Raw genomic sequence first — 27,930 nt, forward strand, 5'->3', positions numbered from 1 at the left:
AAAAAAGTATCAGGCCCACAGGGCTACCACTGTTCTGGGTAGCCCACTAAGGACCAGTGCGTAAGCAGGCTTGCACAGCTGTTTGTGATACTGGCTAGAGCTATGGCTGGGGCAAAGCCAAGATCCCATTTTCCCCTCCCTAGATCCAATGGGAGAGAAAGACAGGCAATACTCACCAGTGGGCTTCTTGGGCAGAAGCGTGGAGGGGCTCCTACTGCTTGGGCCAGTTGAGGCAACAGAGCTAGCTGTTGTGGCTTTTGCGACAGTTTGAGTGCTCTTGGATCCAGATCTGGAGGCTGGGGCAGAAGCTGGCTTGGATGGTGAGGCCCGCTTCTCAGGAGCCTTTGCATCTGCAATGGGCTGGAAATAGGTAAGTGGGAGTGAGGCCTGCAGGTCAGCAATAGCCCCAAGGAGTCACGCTACAAGATGCTTCTTTGTTTGTTTGTTTTGTTTTGTTTTTTTGGAGACAGAGTCTTGCTCTGTTGCCCAGGCTGGAGTGCAGTGGCATGATCTCGGCTCACTGCAGCCTCCACCTCCCGGGTTCAAGCAATTCTTCTGACTCAGCCTCCAGAGTAGGTGGGACTACAGGCGTGTGCCACCACGCCCAGCTAATTTTTTGTATTTTTAGTAGAGACAAGGTTTCACTGTGTTTGTCAGGATGGTCTCGATCTCCTGACCTTGTGATCCACCTGCCTCAGCCTCCCAAAGTGCTGGGATTACAGGCCTGAGTCACTGCACCTGGACACAAGATGCTTCTACACAAGCATGTACCAGAGAACAGGAGGTACTGTGGGTTCAGCAGCTACTGACAGGAAAATATATATGGTTCTAAGAGCAAAGTCCTCCACATAAAGCAGCAAACTAGCCATGCAGGGTGCTGTGTAATCTGAGGACATGCAACAGAGAGTAAAACTACTTCAATCCAACCTGAGCCAGTGAGAATGAATAGCCCTGAAGGGTACATCACCACAACCTACATCTGCCTCCAGATCTACTGCATTATATACTAATATATATATATATGTATATATGCATATATATATGCATACACACACACACACATTTTAATGTAACCTCTGTAGAAATGCCAAAAATACTAATGTATTTAATGTAATAAAATCTAATGTATTATACTTGACCAAAGATTAAACACATACACAAACAAAAACTAAAAATTATGTTCAGTCAAATCAAGCTGTTCTTTTGGCTAACACGTACCTACAGAATGCTGAACAGGACTGAGCAGAAAGATGGAGAGGCCACAGGCCAAATCTGGGCCAGAAGTGTGAGCTGCAGCCCTACTCCAGCAAATCACTGAGCCTCTGAGCTTTATTTCCTCATTGGGATAAAGAGATTAGAATGGAGGGTGATGAAGGACCAGCTCTGATAATATGTGATGTCAGGGAATAAAGGAGGAAAGGTCTCAGCACAGAGACGATGAGAAGAGGCAGCCTGAGCAACAGAAGGGATAAAGAGCACTGATACCACAGCTACGGTTCGAGAGCAAAAGGGAAAAAGTCTCTCAAGTGTAGATGCTTGGCATCTGGACCACTCTAGTTCCTTTTACATGGAGGCTGGGAATGACGTCTCTAGTGAAGAAGGGAAACAATCAATTTAGCCTGGTTTCTATGGGGACAGGGGATGAAGACACTATTTTGATAAACAAATTACCACATTACAAAAGAGAGTACGCCAAATCACAGACACAGTGGGCTCAGCTCTCTTGCTCCAAGAGAAGTGGCTATAAAGAGGGCAGTATGGAGGTAGAGACAAGCAGGATATCGTTAAATGGAAAAATAAGCTAAGGAAGTACTTAGAAATTAAGGGCTGGCATCCAATCAAATAAAGTGTAACTCTGCAAATGTAGGGTAATGACGATTTCCACAAATAAAGGCCCTAGGTACGGTGTGAAGAACTCTAAGGCTGGAATCAGGGGACGTGGTTCTGCTTCCAGCTCTGCTGGAAACATGTAGGATTTTGGGCAGAGGGGTTCCCTTTCCTATCACTCTAAAATTTGAGGACTAAACCAGATGCTCTCTGGGAAGTGCATCAAATTTTTAACACTATGACTATTATTCAGAATAATCTAGCATAGTCTTATTATTTTGCCAGTAAGGGTAATAATGATAAAATAAGTTAGAAAAAAGTTATGTGGGATAGAAATCTCAAAAGGATGTTGCATCTTTTAGATGTCAGGCTCCTGGTTTCAACGACCTGCAGAAGTTAACTGGAGCTATTCTGCTGTTTCCCAATTTACATTTTCTTCTTTGCCAGAATCATAATCTACTTATTTTTTTCTGTATAGGTTTTTCTCTGTCTCTACAAATCTTTCTACCAAAATAAAGTGCAGATGAAGAGGCCACTAGCCAAATCTGGGTTAGAAGCCCGAGCTGTATTCCTGGTTTGGCCCCTTAATTCTAAGAGTGTTATTGGGCAAATTGCTGGGCCTCTCTGAGCTTTATTTCCTCATCTGGATAAAAGAGATAAGAACAGGACTGGCGCGGTGGCTTATGCCTGTAATCCCAGCACTTTGGGAGGCCGAGGCAGGCGGATCACTTGAGGTCAGGAGTTTGAGACCAGTCTGCCCAATGTGGCGAAACCCCAGCGCTACTAAAAATACAAAAAATTAGCCAGGCATGGTGGCAGGTGCCTGTAATCCCAGCTACTCAAGAAGCTGAGGGAGGAGAGTCACTTGAACCCGGGAGGCGGTCCAGCCTGGGCAACAAGAGTGAAACTCCATCTCAAAAAAAAAAAAGAAAAGAAAAGAAAAGAAAAGACATTAGAACAGAGGACCAGCTTTACATGCCTGGCTAGATTTTATCAATCTGTTTCTTATCTAAAAGACAAACATTAATAATTACAATGCAGATCACCCGTTTAGGTCAGCTATATCTTGAAATGCTGTCTAAAAGCTGAATGGCAAAAGGCCATAAAAGAACAGTGATAGCCCTGGGCCTCAGCACTGGAGTCAGCTCCAGCCTCAGATACTGGTTCTGCCATTTACTAGCACTGGACTTTAGGAAGTTTATTTAACTAAGCTTAAGCTTCCTCACCTATAAAATGAAAATACTGATACCTACGTCATGGGTGATTGAGAGAATTAAGAGTTAATGTAGGCCGGGCGCGGTGGCTCAAGCCTGTAATCCCAGCACTTTGGGAGGCCGAGGCGGGCGGATCACAAGGTCAGGAGATCGAGACCACAGTGAAACCCCGTCTCTACTAAAAATACAAAAAATTAGCCGGGCGCGGTGGCGGGCGCCTGTAGTCCCAGCTACTCAGGAGGCTGAGGCAGGAGAATGGCGGGAACCCGGGAGGCGGAGCTTGCAGTGAGCCGAGATCGCGCCACTGCACTCCAGCCTGGGCAACAGCGTGAGACTCCGTCTCAAAAAAAAAAAAAAAAAGAGTTAATGTATACAGGCCAGGCGCGGTGGCTCACGCCTGTAATCCCAGCACTTTAGGAGCCTGAGGTGGAAGGATCACCTGAGGTCAGGAATTTGAAACCAGCCTGGCCAACATGGCAAAATCCCATCTCTACTAAAAATACAAAAATTAGCCAGGCAAGGTTGTGGGTGCCTGTAATCCCAGCTTCTCAGGAGGCTGAGGCATGAGAATTGCTTGAACCTGGAAGCCGGAGGTTGCAGTGAGCCCAGAGTGTGCCACTGCACTCTAGCCTGGTTGACAGAGCAAGGCTCCATCTCAAAAAAATAAAAATTTTTAAAAAGTTCATGTATATAAAGCAACTAGTACAGTACATTTCATTTATATGATTTATTATAGAGTGAAATTTCACTAGACACCTCTCCTTCCTACACTCTCCTCTGTCACCCCCTGCTGCTGCTGAATAAGCATCAGGGAGGACCTGCGGCCAGGACTCCAGGCACCTCCCCTCTGCCCTCTTATTCAAACCTATTGTTTTCTAAAGATCAAGAAAAGCAACCGACTGGATAAATGAGGATCAGAGAGAAAGCTTTATAAGATTTTATCGTTACTAGTTGATGAGAGGATTTCTCAGTTTCTTGGCCAGGGTTTCAGCCTAGACTTCAACTCCTAGGTTCCACAGTTTTCTTCACAATATTAAATTAAAAACTGACACTTTAACATGGGAAACTATTTTGTACCATGAATTTAAAGAGGACTATCAGGCTGACCTAAAGGCCCTTCTCAAATAAGACAAGATGTTAAGAAAGGCAGCCATAGCCTCCACTATCCTCTCCTCCTGGAGCAATTCTGTAACGCTATGTGCTCCAAACGCTGCTCCAAATGTGACCGGTTTCTGGGCAATACAGAAACCGTGGGTGACCTGGAAAACTGGATGACTTCAGAAGTAGCTCAGTGAGAGGTGGCCTAATGCCCAAAGCAAAGTAAGTTATCACATCATGCTGGAACATGCTGAGATAAGCGGGAAGAGCTAGTTATATCACAACAGTAATGGATAAAACTTCCACAGGATAACGGAAAGACAAAGAATTACATTTGATGTGGGAATTATACCAAGAAAGAATATCTAATTGGTATGTGGAGTAGAGGAAACTGGTTAATAAGTGCTTAAATAGGTAAAGAGTAGGTAGTTAAGAGAAAGGAGGAGGAACCTAAGTAGACGGAGTATTACCTCCAAACAGGGCAGGGAAAGGTAAAAGCATAAAAGGGCTTCAAAATGTTAATGGCTGCATCAATGGGCCCCAAATTGATTTCCTTTTCTTTTTTCTTTTTTTGGCTGCTCTTTGTGGAGCAGGGGTAACCCATAGGCAGTGCACCCAGAGTAGCCATGCCAATTTTCAAATCACCCTCTCCCCCATTTCCCTTGCCTTCTCCCAATTCCACCAGCCTGATTCTGTTGCCTGTTAGCAACAAGAGTCTGTCTATTTGTCACTCAGAGGGGAACAATTTTCCTCGGCACAGTAGTTAGGTGACCACTTACCTTTGGCTTCACGTCTTTTGAAGGTAAGATGGAAGGCCTGGCAGAGGCGACGGCAGGGCGTTTGGGTGGGGCAGCTGGTACTAAGCCTGAAGCAAGGCTCATGGGTTTTTTATTCAACCCACCACTGGTGGTGGGAGCTGGCTGCTTAGGGAGAGAAGTGGGCTGTGTTTTGGCTTTCGATGTTGAAGTCTTTGCAGGTTGAGTGGTGGCCAAAGGCTTTAGGTTGATTGTTGTTTTTTTTATTTTTTATTTTTATTTTTTAAAGGGCAACATCAAACACACAGAAAAGAATAAAAACAAATTAAAAAAGTATAAATTGCACAATTCAAAGTAAAATTATAAGCAATGAGGATAGATGCAACTTAAAATTAGCATTTCTTTCTTCTGAGCTCAACAAATAATGGAATGAGATCAGGATAGAGAAAGTGAGTGGGGAATAGTTTCCTTTTTTTTTTTTTTTTGAGACGGAGTCTCGCTCTGTCGCCCCGTCTGGAGTGCAGTGGTGATGTCAGCTCACTGCAAGCTCCGACTTCCAGGTTCAGGCGATTCTCCTGACTCAGTCTCCCAAGTAGCTGGGACTACCGGCATGTGCCACCGCGCCCAGCTAATTTTTTGTATTTTTAGTAGAGACGGGGTTTCAAGGTGTCAATGGTCTCATCTCCTGACCTTGTGATCTGCCTGCCTCGGCCTCCCAAAGTGCTGGGATTACAGGCGTGAGCCACCGCGCCTGGCCTGGGAATAGTTTCTTAATGTTAGTGGCACAAATTCTGGCAGTTTGGCACCTGAAGATTTAATTCAGTAAAACAATTACTTAACTCTTAATAATTAACTAACTTTTGGTGGCTAAAATAATTCTAGAAGAAAAGCATCAGGAGATGATTGAGCCATTATTAGCTGTATTTTTTTTTAATAACTTTTTAATTTTTTGAAGACCCTGGACAACATGCTGAAACTACCTGTACCTTGATGGGACAACAACAGCCACAGCCTACAGTGTGGCTTTTGAACTTTGCAATAAGTACTAGTTATGCATCTGAAGCTATGATCCACCTTCAAAATCTGCATTCTCTTTTCGTGAATGGAGATTTCAGAATCTTTTTTTTTCTTTCATGTAACACTGAGATAATAGCAAACAATTCGGAATTTCAGAATATTTTTGCGATTGTCCTTTTGGTTGTTGTTAAGGGAAGCAGAAACAATCTCTATAGAACTTTTTTTTTTTTTGAGATGGAGAGCAGTGCAGTGGCATGATCTTGGCTCACTGCAACCTCCAACTCCTTGGTTCAAGTGATTCTCCTGCCTCAGCCTCCTGAGTAGCTGTTACAGGCATGCATCACCACGCCCAGCTAATTTTAGTATTTTTAGTAGAGACGGGATTTCACCATGTTGGCCAGGATGGTCTCCATCTCCTAATCTCGTGATCCGCCTGCCTCGGCCTCCCAAAGTGCTGGGATTACAGGCATGAGCCACCACGCCCGACCTCTACAGAACATTTTTTACAGATATATAAGATAATAGGGTCAAAGGCTGAGATTTTAAAGTTGGTTTAGGCCACTATGGTAAATGAGAATACAAGATATTTTCTACCAAACATGAGGAAGGACAATAATAGCTCAGAAAAAAGAAATTTCATTCGTGATTCAAGCAATAATAGCAGAAGATACTCTTGTTTAAAAATTATGGCAGTAGAAGATAACCACCATTCTGGCACCTACCTTTGTTTTCTTCTCTGGGCTTGGTGGGAGCTCCTTGTTTGGTGGGGTGGTGATGTCATTTCCGGTCCCACTCACAGCAGGCCTTCCTTCTTCTGGCCTGGCTATTCCTAAGGGGAGAGGGTGGGTGGGAATTGTGCTAAGCAAACATTTTTTCATACCCATTTTGAAAATACAAGGTTTAGCAAAGACAGACCACTAACTAGCACTTCACTCTGAAAAAAGTCCACAGGGTTGTGCTGCTGAAATGTGGACAAGCCGGGCGCGGTGGCTCAAGCCTGTAATCCCAGCACTTTGGGAGGCCGAGACGGGCGGATCACGAGGTCAGGAGATCAAGACCATCCTGGCTAACACGGTGAAACCCCGTCTCTACTAAAAAATACAAAAAACTAGCCGGGCGCGGTGGCGGGCGCCTGTAGTCCCAACTACTCGGGAGGCTGAGGCAGGAGAATGGCGTGAACCCGGGAGGCGGAGCGTGCAGTGAGCTGAGATCCGGCCACTGCACTCCAGCCTGGGCGGCAGAGCGAGACTCCGTCTCAAAAAAAAAAAAAAAAAAAAAAAAGAAATGTGGACAAGACTCCCAAGTTCTCATTGTGATGGAGGACAGTTTTAGATTCCTCAGATTCAGGGAGCCTGACCCTGTGGAAAAGCAGTCTAAGTGGCACATGCACAAATGATCAGTGGAAAGAAATGGTCCTTTAAGTTTGGTTTCCCTTCCCTAGAGACCAAAGGGACTCTGTCTTCCAACCACTAGCTCTCCATGCAATAGGACAAAAACCTCTTCTACCAGTCTATCTTTGGAATAAAGGTTGCTGTGAGATGGGATAAGAGCCAGAAGATCATTCAATGACTCCCTTTCCTTCCTTTCCCTATAAAGAACCACTTTATGGAGGATGTGAGATTAACCTGATCTAGTTCTAACAGTGACCCAGATTTCCAACAAGGCCGAGGAGACCCATGGAACCAGACTCAGGGCCAGAAATAAGTCTCCTACCTAAGGCAACATAGCCTCCTCTCTGTGGAGAGGTTACTTCGGATTTCAACAGTACTATAACTGAGAGCATTAAAATACCGTGAAATACATAACCTTGCTGTGGGGAAGGCCTTTCTAACTGTTACAAGGTCAAGAGGCCACAAAAGATAAGTTTGACTAAAGAAAAATAAAAAACTTCAGCGTGGCAGAAAACAAAATAAGACAAAACACTATAATAAAAGTCAAAAGGCAAATGACAAACAGAAGAACTACTTGACCCTCATACCAAAGACAAAAAGCTTAGTCTATAAATTACTACCACAAATCAGTAATTGCTACAAAGGCCAATAATCCACTGGGAAAATGACCAAAACAATGTGAACAGACTTTATAGAAAAGAGATACAAAGTTTTTTGAAACTACGAAAAGATGTACAATGTTAAGTATAAGAAAAATAAAAATTAAAACCCCACTGAAATGCCATTTTTTGAGACAAAGTCTCGCTCTGTCACCCAGACTGGAGTGCAATGGTGCGACCTCGGCTCACTGCAACCTCTGTCTCCCCTGTTCAAACAATTCTCCTGCCTCAGCCTCCCAAGTAGCTGGATTACAGGCATGCGCCACCACACCCGGCTAATTTCTGTATTTTTAGTAGAGACAGGGTTTCACCATGTTGGCCAGGCTGGTCTCAAACTCCTGACTTCAAGTGATCCACCCACTTCGGCCTTCCAAAGTGCTGGGATTATAGGCTTCGTGAACCACCATGCCTGGCCTGAAATGCCATTTTAACACTAACATATTGTCAAAAGTCCTAAAATTTTAAAATAACTATTGAGAATAATATGGGGAAATATACTTGGGAGGTATGTGAACTGCTATGATCCACAGGCAGGGCTGCCTGGCAGTGTCATTTTCTGAAAATTACAAGGACAGACAAATTCTAATCCAGAAAACCAATTTTTAGTAATTTATCCTAGAAGTGTATTTACACATCAGCAAAATAGTAAATGTGCAAGGTTTCTACCAGATCACTGTTTCTAAAAGCAAAAGAACAATCCAGAGGTCCGTTAATAGAAAACTGGTTATTATGGTAGAAATATCAATGTAATCTCTGAATGTGAAAAAATAAAGCATGGAGAAATTCTTTTATGATTACTATGCAATGGTCTCTATTAGAAAAAACAACAAAGCATAAGTATAATGTGAAACCATTGGTCTTGAAAAGGGATGGGGGAAAAGATATTGCAAATACACTTGTATATGCATTTTAAAAGAATCTTTGAAAGGATTGTAATTAAAGAACATTTTTGAGGGAAAGGATGGGACACAAAACTGGGGAGGTTAGGAGGCTTGAAACTTTGAGAAATAATGACAGATTTCACAGGAAGTTGCAAAGAAATACATAGGGAAGGTCCCCGTGTACGCTTTTACCCAGTCTCCCCAAGTGTTGACATCCTGCGTAAATACAGTATACTATCAAAACCAAGAAACGGAGACAACCCACAGAGCCTACTCAGATTTTTCGCTTTACGTGCACTCATTTCTGTGTGTGTGTTTGTGTGTTAGTGTGTGTAGTGCTATGCAACTTTATCAAGTGTAGCTTTGTGTAACCACCACCACCTCAGCCTCCTAAAGTGCTGGGATTACAGATTACCTGGCCTGGAGTGGCTGGTTACAATCAATAGGGCTCCTTCATGTTACCCCTGAATATGAATATCTATCCCATCCCCTTTCCAATCCCTAAATATATGGCAACTACTATGTTCTCCATCTCTATAATAACTTCCAGTACACTATATTTAAAAGTAGATATCCTTGCCTTGTTCCCAATCTTAGATAGAAAGCATTTGCTTATTCACCATTAAATACGATGTTAGCTGTAGGCTTTCTGTAGATGCTCTTTGTCAAGTTAAATTTAAAGTTTCTCTCTATTCCTACTTTGCTGAGAGTTTTAACATGAATGGTTATTTGATTATCTTAAATGATTTTTCTGTGTTTACAATTTATTTTCTTTAGACTATGATATAACAGATTACTTTTTTTTTTTTGAGATGGAGTCTCACTCTGTCGCCCAGGCTGGAGTGCAGTGGTACGATCTCAGCTCACTGTAAGCTCTGCCTCCCGCCATTCTCCTGCCTCAGCCTCCCAAGTAGCTGGGACTACAGGAACGCACCACCACACCCGGCTTTTTTTTTTTTTTTTTGTATTTTTAGTAGAGACGGGGTTTCACTGCATTAGCCAGGATGGTCTCGATCTCCTGACCTTGTGATCCGCCCGCCTCGGCCTCCCACAGTGCTGGGATTACAGGCGTGAGCCACCGCACCTGGCCGACAGATTACTTTTGATTATTGCACTAACCTTGTATACCTGAAATAATTCCAATTTCAGTTTTTTTTTTTTTAAGAGATGAAGTCTGTCGTCTAGACTGCACTACAGTGGCGTGATCACAGCTCACTGCCACCTCGAGCTCCTGGGCTCAAGAGACCCTAATGCCTCAGCCTTCCAAGTATCTGGGACTACCGGCACGTGCCACCATACCAGAATAATTTACAAAAAAACATTTTTTTGAAGAGATGGAGGTCTTGCCATGTGGCCCAAACTGACTGGTCTCAAGCAGTCTTCCCATATCAGCTTCCCAAAATGCTGGGATTACAGGCATAAACCACCATGTCCCATCATAATTTCAATCTTTTCAATTGATTAAAGTTGGTTTTATGACCCAAGATCCATCTTGGTGAGTGTTTAGGGGACACCTGGGAAGAATGTATATTCTGTGACTGAATGGAATTTCTATCAATGTCTATGAGATTTTGTTGTTTGATGGCACTGTTATATCTTTACTAACATTCTGTCTAGTAGTTCTATCAATTGTTCACAGTGGGACATAGAAGTCCCCAACTGTAATTGTGACTTTGTGTACTTCTCCTTTTAGCTCTGTCAGTTTTTGTTTCACGTATCTTGACACTCTTGTTTCTGGGTGTGTATACATTTAGAACTGCTAAGTTTTCTCAGTGGGATTGATCCTTTCTTCTTTTCTCTGACATATACTTTGTCTGGTGTTAGTCACTCCAGGCCAGGTAATCTGTAATCCCAGCACTTTGGGAGGCTGAGGCAGAGTATCACTTGAGGCCAGCAGTTTGAGACTAGCCTGGGCAACAAAGTGAGACTTCCTCTCACTACAAAAATCAAAAGAAAATTAGTGGGGCATGGTTGTACATGCCTATAAGACTCAGCTACTTGGGAGGCTGAGGTGGGAAGATTGCTTGAGCCCAGCGAGTCAAGGCAACAAGAAAAAACAACTCTCTCTCTCTCTCTCTCTCTCTCTATATATATATACACACACACACACATATACACACACACATATATATATACACACACACACAAAAAATCATTATATATAGCTATTGTTACTTTAAAAAATTAACATATTTCTTTCCATCTTTTAACTTTCAACCTACCTATGTCCTTATGTTTGTTATGCATCTCTTGTAGACAGCATATACTTAGGCAATTTTTTTTTTTCTTTTTAAGACAGGTGTGATCATGGCTGACTGTACTCACTGTAGCGTCTACCTCCTTGGCTCAAGCGATCCTCCTACTTCAGCACCCGAATAGCTAGGACCACAGGCATGTGCCACCATGCCCGGCTAATTTTAAAATTATTTATAGACATGAGTTCTCCCTGTGTTGCTCAGGCTGGTCTCGAATTCTAGGCTCAAGTGATCCTTCTGCCTCAGCCTCCCAAAGGGATTATTACAGGCAGGAGCCACTGTACCTGGCCTACTTGAGACATTTTTTAAAAAAAATCTACTCTTCCAATCTTTGTCTTTTAATTGTAGTACTCAGACCATTTGCTTCTAAAATAATTCCTGATGGTCAGGTACTGAATGGATGGTCAGGTACATCCAGTCAACACTTTGGGAGGCCGAGGTGGGCTTACCACCTGAGGTCAGGAGTTGGAGATCAGCCTGGTCAACAGGGTGAAACTTCATCTCTACTAAAAATACAAAAATTAGCCGGGTGTGGTAGTGGGCGCCTATAATCCCAGTTACTTAGGAGGTTGAGGCAGAAGAATCACTTGAACCTGGGAAGCAAAGGTTGCAGTGAGCTGAGATCACACCACTGCACTCCAGCCTGGGTAACAAGAGTGAAATTCCATCTCAATAAATAAAAAATGAAATAAAGTAAAATTATTACTGCTATGTTAGGGCTTAAGTCTGATGTTTTATTTTTTATTTGTTCTCTTTTTCATTTCTCTGTTTCACTTTCTTGCCTTCCTGTTGGTTACCTGAACATTTTTAATCTTTTTAATTTCCTTTTTTCATTTTTTCAAATTACGTCTCACCCAAGGTTACCTGAACATTTTTTAGAGTTCTATTTTTATTTAAAAAAAGTTTTTGAGTATATTGCTTTGTATATAGTTTTCTTAGTGGTTGCTCTAGGTATAACAATATACATACAACAAACTGGTATCAATGTTCTACTACTGTTTTTTTCTCTAGAGATGGGGTCTCACTGTGTTGCTCAGGCTGGTCTCAAACTCTGGGCTCAAGTGATCCTACTATCTTCAGCCTCCTGAGTAGCTGGGGCTACAGGTGCACACCACCACACCCAGCTATGTTTTACTACTTTGAGTGACTTACTGGATGGAACCTTATTTCCATTTAGGATCCTTTATTTTCTCCCTACTTTAATTTTTTTTAAAGACAGAGTCTTGCTCTGTTGTCTAGGTCGGAGTGTAGTGGTGCAATCTCGGCTCACTGCAACCTCTGCCTTCTAGGTTCAAGTGATTCTCATGCCTCAGCCAACCGAGCAGCTGGGATTACAGGTGTGCACTACCATGCCTGGCTAATTTTTCTTTTTATCTTTAGTAGAGATGGGGTTTCATCATGTTGCCCAGGCTAGTCTCGAACTCCTGGCCTCAAGTGATCCACCCACCTTGGTCTCCAAAAGTGCTAGGATTACAGGTGTGAGCCACTGTGCCCAGCCTTAAGATATGTCTTAAGTGTTTCCTCTTCACAGATTAACCACTACATCAGATAGTATTACAATTTGTGCTTCATATATGATTTATGATTTTAAAAAATTCATGAGGAGATAAGTCTACTATGTTTCCTTTTTTTTTTTTTTTTGGAGACCCAGTTTCGCTCTTGTTGCCCAGGTTAGAGTGCAATGCCATGATCTTGGCTTACCACAATCTCTGCCTCCCGGGTTCAAGCGATTCTCTTGCCTCAGCCTTCCTGAGTAGCTGGGATTACAGGCATGAGCCACCATGCCTGGCTAATTTTGTATTTTTAGCAGAGATGGAGTTTCTCCATGTTGGCCAGGCTGGTCTCGAACTCCCGACCTCAGATGATCCGCCTGCCTCAGCCTCCCAAAGTGCTGGTATTACAGACATGAGCCACCATACCTGGCTATTTCCATATTTTTACCCATTCCATTGTTGTTCTTTTATTTTCTGAGATTCCAAGCCGCCTTCTGTTACCATAACTTATCTTTTTTTTAATCTTTAGCCATTCTCTAAAGGTATGTCTACTAGCAACAAATTCCTAGTTTTCCTTTATCTAAAAATGTCTTTTTTATTTATTTCCCCTTCATTCCTGATGGATTGTTTTACCAAATAATTTGCAGTTGACAGTTCTTTTGACACTTGAAAAATATGCCACTTCTTTCTGTACTCCCCAGTTTCTGATAAGAAACAGGCTGTCATTTAAATTGCTGTTTCCTCAGCACCATAAGGAAGGTTAAAAAAGAAAATTGCTGTTTCCCTAATGCATCATATCTCTTTGCTTGTTTTTAAATATTTTTGTCTTTAGTTTATAAAAGTTTAATTATGAAAAGTCATGGCATGAATTTCTTCGCATTTATTCTATTTGGTATTTGTTCAGTTGCTTGAATCTATAAATTTTGCCTTTTGTCAAATTTGGAAAGTTTGTAGTCATTATTTCTTTGAACAGTTGTTCAGCCTTGCATTCTTGCTCCTCTCCTGCGATTCTGATGATACATATGTTAGATCTTTTGTTATTGTCCCATGGGTTTGAAGATATATTTTTTCCTTGTAGACCATTTTTTCCTCTGTTGTTCAGATTGAATAAATCCTATTGATCTGTCCCCAACTTCACTGATTCTGTCCTCTGTTATCTGCAGTCTGCTGCTAAGCCCATATAAGGTTTTAATTATTGTATTTTTCATATCAACAATTAACATTTGGTTCTTTTTATGTAACTTCTATTTCTTTGCTGAGGGTTTTAGTTTTCATTTGTTTCAAGATAATTCATAATTGCTTGTTAAAAGTACTTTTATGATGGCTGCTTTAAAATTCTAATTTTGTACTTTAGCATGCAATCATCCTGTTTATATTGTTTATATTTAGTCTACAGGTTATGACTGTAGTTCTGATGACAATTTGGTTTCTAGAGTCCTTGCAATGCAATTATGGCCTATTGTGTTCTGGTTCTGCTAAGGTTCTAACTAATCCCTTTTGGTACTGCCTGAAAGGGCTGTAGGGACTTACCTGGGCCACCCAGTGTCAGCACATAGGGGCTGAGTGATGCTGGAACCATAGACTAGACACAGCTTCCTCTGGACTGCTCTCTGGCTGCCTGGGACAGGCAGACCTCCTATTTGATCTCTGCTGGGGTTGCTGGGAGCAGGAAACACCTACCTTGGGGGCTTTCTCCTGCTAAGGGGAAGGAAGTAGAGGTTTTGAAACCTACGAAAGTCTCCTGCCACGGGGTAGAGGATTACAAGACACCAGGGCTATAGAAGCCACTGGTGCTGTTACCTGGTAGGGGACAGGGGACAGGCCTCCCTGCAGTTGCTGGTGATGTGGGTGGATCGGGCCTACAGCTTCTGCTGAGTGTGGAGTGGACAACAGGAAGGCCCTTATGGGCTGCACTGACACTGTACCTGCAGGCAGACTGAGCCCACTATTGGGGATGGGTAGTGAAATAGGGCTCACCACTAGGTCTTTGCTGGTTTTTTTTCTTTCTTGCTTTTTTGGCAATAGAGAACAGATTTTATTTGTTTTCTTTTTTTTTTTTTTTTCAGTCTATGCTTGTTATTAATTCCAGGTTACAGGCCTCTCTAGTGCCCAGCCAGGGATATGCAGGAGACAAAAAGAAAACCCAGGGGATGGGTGCAGTGGCTCACGCCTGTAATACCAGTACTTTGGGAGGTTAAGCAAGGAGGATCACTTGAGGTCAAGAGGTCGAGGCCAGACTGGGCAACAGAGCAAGACCCTATCTCTACCATTAATCAATCAATCAACTGATCAATCCCAGGGAATTCACTGCACTGTCATTCCTCAAGTCCTGAGATCCCCACCAGGTTTGCCTTCTTTCTACCTCATATTCTTTTATGGAATTATCTTCCATTATTTCCAGAGTATTTAGTTGTATTTATAGGGAAGTAGCAGAAAACAATGAGTTGATACCATCTTGTCTTGGTAGGAGGTTTTCTTAATGAAGAGCACTTTGTACTTTTTGATGTTTGAATCATATGTACTGAGAGTCAAAAACTGAGCATTTTTATAGTTTTAAAATGTAATGGGAAAAAACCATAGCCAACAACTGCGCAAATTTGGTAACGCATTTGTTCTACAGCAAGCTCAAAGAAGATCTTATTTGTGTAACTAGCTGCCATTGGACCCAGACCCGATAAATATTTTTCAATAAGTTCAGCATTTTCAGTAAACAACATGAATACTTCATAAAGTTGCATTGTCTATGATATAGGCATGCAGTAACTCAACCTGTACAAATAAATGTAACTGCACATAAGCAGAAACTGCTTTCTCTCTCCCAGATGGTAGCTCTCAACAAACTCCCTCCCTTGTCTCATGGATATATCAGGCAACTTCTTTTTTGTTGTTTGTTCTGAGACCTGATCTTGGTCTATCTCCCAGGCTGGAGCACAGTGGCACGATCTTGGTTCACTGTAGCCTCGTCCTTTTGGGCTTGAGCGATCCTCCCACCTCAGCCTCCCAAGTAGTTGGGACTATAGGTACGTGCTGCCATGCCCACCTGAGTTTTGTATTTTTTCTTAGAGATGGGTTTTTTGCCATGTTGCCCAGGCTGGTTTCAAACTCCTGGTTTCAAGTAATCTGCCTGCCAAGGCCTCCCAAAGTGCTGAGATTACAGGCATGAGCCACCAAACCCAGCTATCAGGCAATTTCTAGAGACCACAATCTACATATCCCCAGAGTTTCACAAAAGAATGTGTGAAGTGGGCCAGGCGCGGTGGCTCACACCTGTAATCCCAGCACTTTGGGAGGCCAAGGCAGGCGGATCACGAAGTCAGGAGATCCAGACCGTCCTGGCTAACACGGTGAAATCCCGTCTCTACTAAAAATACAAAATAAAAATTAGCTGGGCGTGGTGGCGGGTGCCTATAGTCCCAGCTACTTGGGAGGCTGAGGCCAAGGAATGGCATGAACCCGACAGGCGGAGCTTGCAGTAAGCGGAGATCGTGCCACTGCACTCCAGTCTGGGCGACAAAGCGAGACTCCATCTCAAAAAAACAAAACAAAACAAAACAAAAGTGTGTGAAGTGGAACTCATTAACTCCTTCACTGAACTGTGCTCTTCTGTTGGGTCTTTCTATTACCTATACTACCACCAGCTGGGAAAACCAGCCTCACATCACAGCATGACTGTCAATTCCTTTTTCTCACACACCACCCACATTCCAGTTTCACTTTATCTTCACCTGTTATATTTCCCCTCTCATGTCCTCAGTGTTTCATCTACCACTACCTGAATCAAATTTCCCTAACAGGATTGTCTGCCTTCAACTCTTGGTCTTCCAGTTCATCACACTTACTGACAGCAAGTCAGTCTACCTAAAGCTGACCTGGAGCTACCTTATCTGCTGTCATAGGCAGTCACCACAGTTTCAGAACATGGTAGTAAGCTTTAAACTTTTCAGTGGGACATTTGAAGCTTAGCAAGACTGGATTCCAAACAACTTTCTAGAATTTTCTCCCATTATTTCTTGCCACATATGTAAAGATGGCTTTGGAATATTTCCTTAACCTATCCTCTCTTCTCTAGAGAAGCCTCAAGATGAATGAAGCGGGTGGGTCTAAATGACTCAGATTGGTTAAGAAGGCTATGGGACCTGGTATACAGTTGACTGGACCAAGCTGAGCCAATAAGATATAATTATTCACTCACTGTCAGTACAGACAAAGACATGGAAATTACAGTCATGCAACATTGGAACCCTGACATATATGGTGGTAACAAAGCTGGCCACGGAGCTCAAACCATGGCAACTCAATGCTATTCTGTCCTGGGCAGAAAGAGTCACAAGGGAAGCAAAAAGAGATGACAGAGGAAATACAGATTTTTAAAGGGAAGAGAATGGAGCACATGTGCAGGGAGAAGCAGAGGTCCCAAGAGAGATATACACAATGGTGGCAGCCTGGCCACATTTCCTGACTAGATGCCCTGAGATTCCTCCATTGTTCTTTTACCTAACATGAGCTGTCTAGGCTTCATACCTTTGCTTATATGAGTTCCCTTGCCTGGAAGGCTTTCCCTCTGCACTGTTTGACATGCCAGGGTTCCAAGGCCCACCTCAAATGTGACTTCCTCCAAAATGTTTTCACGATTCACAACCCTCCCACTGCCTCTTAGCCCTCCAACTGGATCGAAAGTTACTTGAGGATAAGGACAATTTCCAGTGCCTAGACAGTGAATGCAAATGGTAGGCATGTTAAATGAAACAATCTTCATATGAAAGTTGCTTGAGGATAAGGACAATTTCCAGCTCCTAGATAGTGAATGCAAATGGTAGGCATGTTAAATGAAACAATCTTCATATAAAAGTTTTACCTACAGAGTGGTTAACAGAGTCAGCATTTAAACTTTTATCAGGGTGAATGGATCGGTGGATTTGTCAGTCATCTGAAATTTTTTTCTATTAGCACAAACTTCTATTAGTGTGAATTAGAAAGAACTTGTTCTGAAACAAAGTCTTCACTCATGATCACCTAGAAGGTATGTGGTACTGAACAAAGCACCTGGGGATCAAGAAAAAGATGACAAAGTCCTGTCCAGGAGGAGCTTACAGTTCTGTCACAGCTAGAAGGAAGCAACAGCATGGGACACCTGAATGCTTGTGATCCTGGAGTCCTAAGAAATCAAAGAGGAACTATTAAACTTCTCTGCCTCCATAAAAAAACATGTTTTTTATCTCCATAAAAAAACATGTTTTTAGGCTGGGCACGGTGGCTCAAGCCTGTAATCCCAGCACTTTGGGAGGCCGAGACGGGCGCATCACGAGGTCAGGAGATCGAGACCATCCTGGCTAACACGGTGAAACCCCGTCTCTACTAAAAAAAAATACAAAAAACTAGCCGGGCGAGGTGGCAGGCGCCTGTAGTCCCAGCTACTCGGGAGGCTGAGGCAGGAGAATGGCGTAAACCCGGGAGGTGGAGCTTGCAGTGAGCTGAGATCCGGCCACTGCACTCCAGCCTGGGCGACAGAGCAGACTCCGTCTCAAAAAAAAAAAAAAAAAAAAAACAAACATGTTTTTTATCTCCATAAAAAAACAAAAACCCAAAACATCTGTATGTCTTCTACTTACCACTCCTCTAGAAAATACCATTTCTTACTTTCAAAGAAAAAAAGTAAAATTTTATAAAAATGTACTGAGAGTAATAAATATTAGAGAAAACAGGTCCCAGGAAACAAGACTATTTTTTTTTAAACAAGCAAAACACATGTTTTAAATCCCCATTTACAAGCTCCTGAATTATGGCCCTTTGTGCTCAAACTGGACTCAGAAAAACGCAAGCTTTTTCAGACCACCACAGTAAGAGCTGTGGGGGGATGGGAGATGGGGAAGAAAAGGGCCAGGAAGAAAGACACAAAAGGCAGTCACAAAGACCGCAACATTTAGCTGTTTATTAGGTTGTAAGTCTCTCCTCCTCTCCCCGTTTTCTCTTTCTTCTTTTTCTCCCCACAAATCCTCTCAAAACACACACAAAAAGAGAACACTAGAAGCAAGATTGGGTCAAACATGAAGAACACAGAAAGAATATTAAACAGCTAGCTTTAAAGGGTTCTTTTTCAGTTTGAACAAAAGTAAAACGTTCTCAAAAGCAAAACAGAAAACAGAGCTTCCACCCAGATGGTGCAACTTAATGAGAGGAGGTTAGTGCTGATAAACCCATTGTGAATCTATACAAAGTGACAGATTTTCAAGCAAGGAAATCAATCATTTGCGATTGGAGGATTTAGAGCTCAGGAATCATCTGGTTCAAACCAACCGGGAGCTGAGGGCTGGGTGGATGGGGGATGGGTTGGACAGGGTGACATGAGGTCAAGAAAGGGGCTCTAGTTTTTATGCCCACCATTCTCTGACCCCATTCCACCCCGAACCCACCTACTCAATTCACACTATCTGTCATGCTAGTAAGACATTCGGCTTGACCCTGCAAGATTCACTTTGTTCTCTTTCTTGCCTCACTCCCAGCAAGCCTCTAACACAAGGGAATTAAGCTTTCCCCAGGCAGTCACAGAACCAGGCTGTAAAAAGCTGCTTAGTGCTCTGCTGGTAATCTGTCACTTTGGTTCCTTCCTTGCTGTCTGCTTGTTCCCAATGGAGGCAAAATTTAGAAACATACCATCACGTGGGGGCTCTTCACACAGAAACGATGGAGTGCTCTGGGTTGCAGTGACCTCAATTTCTTTCTTCCCTGCCAGAGCTGTCTGTCCTGGCTGTTTCTCTCCTCGCTGGCAGACCTGGGAGCATGAATCAATTCTAGTTTCACTAATATCTTCCTGCCCTTTTTCCTTGCTGCTTCCTTCAGGAATCTGCTCCAGCTTACTATGGAGATACAATCCAGCAGTGCCGAGTTCCTTTTTCCCAGAGTTGCTGCTGCTGTTGCTGAAGTGGGCCAATTCTTCTCTCTTCTTGGCCACTGGTTCCTCGCAGATGAAAGGAGGTATCTCTTTAGTAGACACGATGGGCAGTTTCCCAGGGCTCAATTTGTAGCTAGCTGTCTGTTCCTCACCCACAGTCATGGAGCGCTTCATAGCAGGAGCTCCCAGTTTCCCAGGCATAGGACTAGACATTGGGCTACTAGGGGGAGGCAGCAGGCCAGAAGGCGGCTCTTCTCGGGCAGGGAGTTCAGGGTACTTATCTGCAAGGTTGACAGCTGGGGGAACTGAGAGGTGAGAACATTCAGACAGGGCCCTGCGCACTGTCTTCTTCTGCTGGGGGGCTTGGTTGAGCACAGCTTCCTCCTCGGTAGAACTCAATTTCTCCAACTCTTTATCATGGTCTCTGATGTGAGAGCTTGCATTCAAATGTTCCTGGGTGAACACCATAGTGATTGGCGGAATGGTGGTGGGTGAATGCTCAATAATGGGGGCTGGGTGGGCTACAGACACCAGGAGTGGGGACTCACATTTCAGCTGCTCAGAGTTATTTACCACCCCAATCACTGGGCAGCCAGGGATGATGCTATTCTTCATCTCTCCCGGAGTTGCTTCCCTTGAGCCCAGAGGGCCTTGAGCCACTGGATGAAAGTTGGGGTTCCAAACACTGGTTTCCTGCTCCTTAGCATACCTGGTAGGGACGTCAGCAGCCCCAGGGAAATCCAGATCTGACTGGCTCTTGGTCTCTAGTCCATTCTTCCCTGCCACCTTCCCCTGAACTAGAATGGTTTTGTTTTTGTCTGGCCCCTCTATGAGTCCCAGATGGAACTCGGAGGTCTTCTGGTGTACCGAGTTCCCCTCCAAGGGATGGTAGGTCTCTGAAATCACATACCTGCTCTCAAGGTGACCCGAGGCTGCTTGATAGTCCGTGTCCTGCACTTCAATGCTGAGCTCTTTGTCTAGCTTCCCCTCAAAAAAGCAGAGCTTATTCTGCTCCAGGAAGCTGGCATTCTTCACAAGCCCATCTTTCGGTTGCCCGTCCATGCTGACATTCAGCCCAATTTCATTCAGTTTGCCCTCTGTCCTCTGCCATTCGAATCCGGCTTGACTGATTTCTTTTGGGGAGTCCATTTGGCACTCCGCAGGCTTGCTCTTACTGAGCTGACCGTACGCGGCAGTGAGAGAGGCTGTCTGCTTGTCTGAGAGCGACATCGTCTCTTCCACTGCTCTCCCTGCTTTCGCTCCTGGAGCTCTAATACCACCTACGATCACACAGAGCTTGCAGTGACATCACACCGATTCCCCAGTATTCATGACAAAATTCACCTCTCCCTCAATGCCCCTCTCTCCTCAAGCAGTTGGGTATTAAATGTACTTACAAATGTGAAAGAAAGAAAGGAAGGAAGGAAGAATGAATGAAAGAGAAAGAAAGAACCTGCTGCTTTCTGCACAATGAAATGCTACTGTTAATCTGAGAATGTAATTTCCTGTGAACTAGCACTCTGTTTAGATCTGCAATTTAAAACACGGTACGGTGCCAATCCAAGCACTAAGGATAGTAATTATTTTGGCTTTCACTGATATAGATATGTGTATACCCACACACTCTCTTATCTGATATCATGCCCACCCTTCCACATTCACCCACTCAGAAAACTGTTTTAAAAATAACCGAGACTCATTTGCCAATCCCCAGCTATAACCCCCGAAGAAGAATCCAGGAAATTGTTCAAAATTGGACTTAAAAAAAAAAAAAAAAAAAACCCCACACCTTAACATAGTATTAAAATTACAGGCATTCAGTCTCAGAGGAAGAGTGGGTTTGCTGTCATTGCAACTCATCAAATTCACTTGAAAGCTGACTTGAGTGGGGTCCCTAAAACCCAGAAGAGCTCCATCCATAGCTCTGCATAATGGAAGAGTTTAATAAAGGGTTCATTTAAAGACTTCAGTGATCAGGGCTTTGGGGATAGGTATTCTAATTATAAGAAATTTGTGTGACAACAAATGCCTGATGCATTTACGCCTGTCCCTGCCCCCACTTGGTTCCTTGGATGAGGCTGGGTTGCTCCCTCCACTACCAGCTACCAGCCCTGCTCTTTCCAGCCTAATGATCTGTTAGGTGTCATGTGAACACACTGGGGGCAGTTCATCTTTCTCTGACCTCCAGACTTAGGGACTCTTACAATTGTAGCTTGGAGTTTTCCCCACCCACCAGAGCCTACTGCCATTTAACTCAGCATGGTCCTTTGCTGCCCTGGGCTTTGAGCTCACAAATTATATATTCAAGCTGAAGGACCCATAAAACAAAATTGTGGGAAAAAAATTATACTGTAAGAACAGGCCATGCTCTTACTTTGAACAAAGCTGATTTTTCTTGTCTAGCTGTAAGTTACTGTCTTGCACTAACATAGCATATTGGAAATATTCTATCAGAAATCCAAGAGAAGTCTTTTTCCAAGATGAAGAAAAGATTTAGATTGCTTTTTTTTTTTTTTTTAAAAAAAGGCCATTTGCCATAAACTGCAATGATTTGATTACAGTTTTTAAATGCCTTTGGAAAAAAGGGCAAATTAAGACTGTTCTTTGGTCTATAAAATGTAAAGAAATTACCAAGGTCCGCACAGGAAAGCTTGCTAAACTGTAGCCTCTGTCCCCAATAACTCACCTTCTCTATTCATACCACTCAAGTTCCCAACAAGAGTGCAGGGATCAACCATATATCCTTTTTGCATTACCTTTAGTACCTGACACAGGGCTACATTCATGATCATGAGTGGCAACGTTGCAATGCTGAAAAAAAATATAAATTTCCATTTACCTCTGTCCTGAACATGAACTGAGCCTCATATACATTTCTTCCCCTTGATCTTGACCTGTTTAGTAGCAATACATGACAAAGCACAATACAGATTAATTGGCAAGGAACCTGGTTTCTATACTCTATGGCAAAGATGTTGCTGAGGAAAAGGAAGTGAGGTATAACAAAATGAAGAATGCCAGGAGAATCATGATTCTAATTAGTAACAAGAAAAAATATGAGGCAAGATTGGATACAGAAAGCCCGTGGTAACAGAACATGGCTGAATTATTGCTTTCTTATCTTTTTTATACATATAATTGAATAATCTAATTAAGTATGTACAATATGTGATGAAAATTATGAAAGTCTGGAGGTGGCTGGGTGCCATGGCCCACACCTGTAATCCCAGCACTTTGGGAGGCTGAGGTGGGCAGAATGCTTGAGCCCAGGAGTCTGAGACCAGCCTGGGCAGCATGGCAAAACCCTGTCTCTACAAAAAGTACAAAAAATTAGGTGGGCATGGTGACACAAAATTGTGGTCCCAGCTACTCAGAAGGCTGAGGTGGGAGAATTGCCTGGGCCCAGTAAGTCAAGGCTGCAGTGGGCCGTGATCACATCACTGCACTCCAGCCTGGGTGAGAGGAAACCCTGTCCAAAAAAAAAAAGGTCTAGGGGTGGGGAAGATATTGTTGCAATACAGTGCGAATATGCCAGAGGAAAACTCTGGAAAATACCTTAGAAATCAGGTAAGCTTCAACAACCCCATTCTCTCAAAACTAGTCACCCCCTACAAATGACACACACGTATACATCCTCAATTTACTGACATGGTGGGGAAAAAATTAATTTGGCTTTGAGTCAGAAGGCCAGATTTTAAAATCTGTGTCACTTAATAGTTAAAGAGTCTTAGAAATTCATTTAACTGCTCTTAGCTTCAGTTTCTTCCTCTATAAAAGGAGGGGAATCTTTAAGGTGCTCTCGGATTCCGTTTTACCACTTTCACATCTGAAGTTGAAACAGACATTCAAGGAATCACAGGCCTGCTGCTATGTCCAACTCACAATGTGATTTCAACTTGGGGCTCCACTAGGCAGTACATTCAGTAACCTTTCTGTCTCATGCGAGGGTGCAGCCTATTGGCAGAGGCATGACTGGGTGTGGTGGATGCTGCAGCATGTCTGAAGAAAGTGGTAGTTGGCCCTTATATTCTGAAGAAGCGGAAAATACCAAGGCAAAGAACAAGCATAGAAACTTGTTCCTTATAGCCAAGTTATTTTTAGTTCTGGCTAGCCTACCCAGACCCACTTCACCAGATCCTCCCTGCCCAACAGCTAAGGCAATAAGTAAAATTACAGGTCTCTGCTACCTTCAGATATCACATATTCTGCCTCAGTAATTCTATCCACAAACAGCAGACTGCAAAATGTGAACCAGCCAAAAGACCAAGAGCAGAAACCAGAAGAATGAAGCTAGCCAGGCACAAAGGAGTGCATATTCCAGACTACAGTTCATACTGTGTAGATCAGAAATGTGGTCAACCTGAAAAAATATAATTATGAGGTCCACATCTAGCAACTAGGCCAAGCACTGGCTTCATAGTTACAAGGCTCAGGAGACAGAGAGTTGAAAGAGGCAATCTGGGGAGGGGGGCGGTCAGGGCCAAGAAGTTCAAGCCCATAGAAGGGGCGAGTACCCAAGACATCATGCCAGCCAGATGCTCAGGCATACAGATAAGCTTGGTGGTCACCCAGGGGTCTGAGTACAACAAAACACATAGCTGTGAGAATTGAGGGAATATATATAAAAAGCATTTGACAAAGTAGTTAAAACACAGAAATACATAATGTATCTACTGATGCTAGCTTTAAAAAAACAACCAAGAAGGCCAGGCACGGTGGCTCACGCCTGTAATCCCAGTTCTTTGGGAGGCCGAGGCAGGCGGATTGCCTGAGGTTGGGAGTTCAAGACCAGCCTGAACAACATGGAGAAACTCCGTGTCTACTAAAAATATAAAATTAGCTGGGCGTGGTGGCGTATGCCTGTAACCCCAGCTACTCGGGAGGCTGAGGCAGGAGAATCGCTTGAACCTGGGAGGCGGAGGTTGCAGTGAGTGGAGATCATGCCACTGTACTCCAGCCTGGGCAACAAGAGTGAAACTCCATCTCCAAACAAACCAAAAAACCACCAAGAAACTGTACATATGTATATGAAGTAGGTTTTCCTACTCTCTACAGGGAATCTGATGTGTAGTAGTAATAACAACAACAACAACAAAGAACAACAAAAGAAAGAAAGCCTAAGTCCCTGGACTGGAGAACTGCTACATTCTGATAAAGATAGACAAAAACAAAACAAAACAACCACTACTACTCACAAGAAACAACATATGAATCGTAACTGCAATCACTAACTGATAAGAGAAAAAGAAAAGCTAAATTTCAAAATCTGGGGCACTGCCTAAGGAAAGGAAATAACCTATTCCCTGAATCCCTTTTAGGACAAGGGTCCATTATATCCATCAACAGTACTGCAAAGACACTAAAGTATGTGTGACAGTACAGTCAGAATGCTGGGGCTTCCCTAACAGATCCCTCATTTTACAGAGGAATAAAATGGGGTCCAGAGAAAAAAAGTGGTTTGCCCATGATCAAATGGTGAAAACTTAATGGAAAAGCCACAAAGAAGATGCTAGGTTTCTGACTGCCAGTCTTCCCAAACCGCTGAGCAAAAATTAATCTTAGTCACTAGATGACTCTCCTTTTCGATGTATCTTTTTTTTTTTTTCCGGCTAACTACAACCTCTGCCTCCCAGGCTCAAGTGATTCTACTGCCTCCTCAGCTTCCGGAGTAGCTGGGATTACAGGCCAGCACCACCATGCCCAATTAATTTTTGTATTTTTAGTAGAGACAGGGTTTCACGACAGGGCTCAAGGCCAGGCTGGTCTTGAACTTCTGACCTCAGGTGATCTGCCCAACTCGGCCTCCCGAAGTGCTGGGATTACAGCTGTGGGCAGTGCTGCCCGCCCAATCTATCTTTTTTTGTGATAATTGAAGTACTTCAAACTTTAATTTGGAATTATAATTTAGCTCTTTTGTGATCAATTCAAAACTCCCAAATTAATACACAGTATGCATACACATGTGTATGTGTGTGTATTTAGGGGAGCAAAAGCGAGTTTGAAATAAGGGAGAAAAAGAAGCAATGCACTTAGTTTCAGTGTTTACCTTATATCTTAAGAACGGGCTTGTTTTAGGCTGGGCGCGGTGGCTCACGCCTGTAATCCCAGCACTTTGGGAGGCCGAGGCAGGGGGATCATGAGATCAGGAGTTCAAGACCAGCCTGGCCAATGTGGTGAAACCCCATCTCTACTAAAAAAAGATACAAAAATTTAGCCGGGCGTGGTGGCAGGCACATGTAATCCCAGCTACTAGGGAGCCTGAGGCAGGAGAATCGCTTGAACCCGGGAGGTGGAGGTTGCAGTCAAACGAGATCCCACCACTGCACTCCAGCCCAGGCGACAAAGTGAGACTCTGTATCACACACACACAAAAAATGGTCTTGTTTGTATTATGCAAAGAGTGAGTAAGGTGTGGGTGACTTATTCCTTAGCAAACTTCTGTTTCTAATTTCCAGTCTTAAAATAACTTAGATTTAATATCTTTCTATAGTGCCTTAGCACTGTGAGTTTCCTTTCAGGTGGCTTCTGAGTAGGAAGACAGGTTCAGCCTCACTAAGAAAAAGCAAAGAACCAGAGGCTTTTACAGAGAGGAAGGGACAGAGTAGTTTATAGTTTGATTACACTATTGCTTTTGCAAGGCATACAAAGATATTAACTGGAAGAATAATTAATGGCTTTGTTGCACCCCAAAGGAGGTGAATGCCACCTGGATGACAAATGATGGCGAAAGCCTAGTATAGAATAATTAGTAAAACTCAAGAAAGGCTGGGCATAGTGGCCCACGCCTGTAATACCAGCACTTTAGAAGGGTTAGGTGGGAGGATCACTTGAGGCCAAGAGTTCAAGACCAGCCTGGGCAACATAGCAGGACCCACATCTATACAAAAAAAATTAAAAAAAAAAATTTTTTTTTAGCCAGGTGTGGTGGTGCATGCCCGTAGTACTAGCTACTTGGGAGGCTGAGGAAGGAGGATCACTTAAACCCAAGAGTTTGAGGCTGCAGTGAGTGAACTATGATCACGCCACTGCACTCCAGCCTGAGTGAGAGACCTTGTCTAAAAAAAAAAAAAAAAAAAAAAACAAAAACGAAAACAAAAAACACCCCACAAAACATCCTGAGAATGGCCAGTTCAGTACTCCAGTCCAAATAAGAATCAGACATAATCTCACTCAGGGATGCAGATTTATCCACAGGAAATAGCCACAGCAAGAAACTCCAATCTCCCAGCTGCTGTAAAATTATATCAAGTTGGTGGATGAGGTAAACACATGAAGTTTGAAAAGGGTGAGCCTGCCTAGGTAAAAAGAAACACACTTAAGAACCAGAAGGACTAAATTCTAGATTCAGCTGCCACTGGGATCCCTTGTCTCTAGATTCTTCCTCCCCAGGAGCTGGGATTACAGGTGTCCACCATCACCACGCCCAGCTAATTTTTGTATTTTTAGTATACATAGGGTTTCACTATGTTGGCCAGGCTGATCTCAAACTCCTGACCTCAGGTGATCCTCCCACCTCAGCCTCCCAAAGTGCTGGGATTACAAGTGTGAACCACCGCCCCTGGCCCCTTGCCTCTAGGTCCTATTCCTACTCACTCACCTCTGTAACGTCTCTTTGAACCCCTCCTGAGTTCTTCATATTATCACAATACTCTATACCTTTTAAAATTTAGAAACCACACTGCAATCTTTTATTTATATGCTTTTCCCAGGAGCTTCTAGACGGTAGGAATGTGAACTGTGCATTTGTGCCATGTGGGTGCACTGCACAGTGCTTGACTCACAGTAAATAAGCTTTCAAAAAAGATATGCTCAGTGAAAGGATGGGTAGATTCCTTTTATACTGCATCTGTATCATTTGACCTGATCCGTCCCATCATTAAAGCTGTCTTCAACCCAACCTAAGAGGCAGTGATCTGGAATGTCCTTTGAGCTACAGATTGTGAAGTTCTATTCCATTCTGAGTTTGAAGAAAGTGCATGGATTCCTGTGTGTCTGGGCAGAAAGTGGTTTCTAGGACTCTTGGCAAAGCCTGCAGGTCTCTAATCCCAGTACATGTACTGGCAGATATTTCTGTTTTAGCCTTGTGCTTGGAGTTAGTATTTAACCTGTTCAGGGCCTTGGTTTTTATACATGAGAGACAACTAGTTTCTCTGCATTCTTTCTAATCAGTTACCAAGGCAACACTACTTTTCAGATTGACCAACTGTTCCCAGTTATTGCCTCCAGGAAACAATTATCATTACAATGAAAGTCAACAATTCTATTTTTTTTTTTGAGACGGAGTCTCGCTCTGTCGCCCAGGCTGGAGTGCAGTGGCCGGATCTCAGCTCACTGCAAGCTCCGCCTCCCGGGTTCACGCCATTCTCCTGCCTCAGCCTCCCGAGTAGCTGGGACTACAGGCGCCCGCCACCTCGCCCGGCTAGTTTTTTGTATTTTTAGTAGAGACGGGGT

At 43.3% G+C, this 27,930-nt stretch overlaps 1 protein-coding gene and 2 long non-coding RNA genes across 52 annotated transcripts in view; 2 read left to right on the top strand and 1 right to left on the bottom strand.

The window, feature by feature from the left end:
* The window catches only part of MAP4 (microtubule associated protein 4), a 231,975-nt gene that overhangs the window by 20,891 nt on the left and 183,154 nt on the right, over positions 1 to 27,930 (bottom strand). For all 50 annotated transcript variants that reach the window (XM_077992382.1, XM_077992358.1, XM_077992356.1 and 47 more), the window contains 3 exons: positions 6,634 to 6,740; positions 4,919 to 5,134; positions 177 to 360 (listed from right to left, as the gene is read on the bottom strand). In XM_077992382.1, the coding sequence (XP_077848508.1) occupies positions 177 to 360; positions 4,919 to 5,134; positions 6,634 to 6,740 (507 nt within the window). The remainder of the gene's footprint in view (positions 1 to 176; positions 361 to 4,918; positions 5,135 to 6,633; positions 6,741 to 27,930) is intronic.
* LOC144339176 (uncharacterized) lies at positions 2,804 to 4,141 on the top strand. The gene is made up of 2 exons (XR_013413899.1): positions 2,804 to 3,182; positions 3,486 to 4,141. It is a non-coding gene; the product is annotated as an uncharacterized LOC144339176 (long non-coding RNA).
* On the top strand, positions 14,585 to 27,774 carry LOC144339148 (uncharacterized). Its single transcript, XR_013413870.1, has 3 exons — positions 14,585 to 15,523; positions 16,093 to 17,840; positions 27,480 to 27,774. It is a non-coding gene; the product is annotated as an uncharacterized LOC144339148 (long non-coding RNA).

Source organism: Macaca mulatta, chromosome 2 (genome assembly GCF_049350105.2).
Source record: "Macaca mulatta isolate MMU2019108-1 chromosome 2, T2T-MMU8v2.0, whole genome shotgun sequence".
NCBI lineage: Eukaryota > Metazoa > Chordata > Mammalia > Primates > Cercopithecidae > Macaca > Macaca mulatta.